This window comes from Penaeus monodon, chromosome 29 (assembly GCF_015228065.2).
Source record: "Penaeus monodon isolate SGIC_2016 chromosome 29, NSTDA_Pmon_1, whole genome shotgun sequence".
Lineage (NCBI taxonomy): Eukaryota > Metazoa > Arthropoda > Malacostraca > Decapoda > Penaeidae > Penaeus > Penaeus monodon.
The window spans coordinates 20,388,262-20,388,849 of record NC_051414.1 but is presented as its reverse complement, the minus strand read 5'-3'; the positions used below and the strand labels follow the sequence as shown (position 1 = coordinate 20,388,849).

The 588-nt window shown below is 50.7% G+C and overlaps 1 protein-coding gene across 1 annotated transcript in view; it reads right to left on the bottom strand.

The window, feature by feature from the left end:
• Positions 1–588, bottom strand: part of LOC119592006 — a 33,491-nt gene that overhangs the window by 13,878 nt on the left and 19,025 nt on the right. Inside the window, exon 11 of the mRNA XM_037940780.1 lies at positions 19–190. Coding sequence (XP_037796708.1) covers positions 19–190 — 172 coding nt within the window. The remainder of the gene's footprint in view (positions 1–18; positions 191–588) is intronic.

The following is a 588-nucleotide window of genomic DNA, read 5'->3' as shown; positions in this document are numbered from 1 at the left end:
GACGCCCCCGAGACGCACCTGAGCAGTCCTGTGACGAGGCCCACTTCTTCTTGTCTTCGACGGAGAGGCGGTCGTGCTTCTTGGACGACCTCCCCCAGCCGGAGGTGAGGGTGCCCAGGCGGGAGAACGCCCGCATCACTATCGGGGAGTTGGGCACACTCTTGGGGCGGGGCGTCTCGATATCTGGGACCTGGGTGAGGGAGAGAAGGGTGAGTGTTGGGTGAGGGATTTCAGATTGTTAAAGTGTTAATTGTTGAAGTGCTAAAGACGGATCAAAAGGAGGCAAGGGTAGGCTCGCTGGGTGAGGGAGTGCTTGAGGAGTCATTTAGGAAAAAGGGACACAAGGCTACGTTCGCTGGGTGAAGGATCTGATTAGATACGATGTAAGGGAGTGGTTTGGTCCAGACACAAGGATAAGTTGGATAAATTATGTGCACAAAGGTAAGCTCGCTGGATAAGCGATTTAGCTAAAAAGAATAAAGGAGCTTTCTGAATAAAGATTTTGGTCCAGAGTGCACAAAGGTAAGCTCACTGAATATGAAACTTTGCCAAAAGGAATATAGGACCTTCTTGGATAAAGGATTTCGC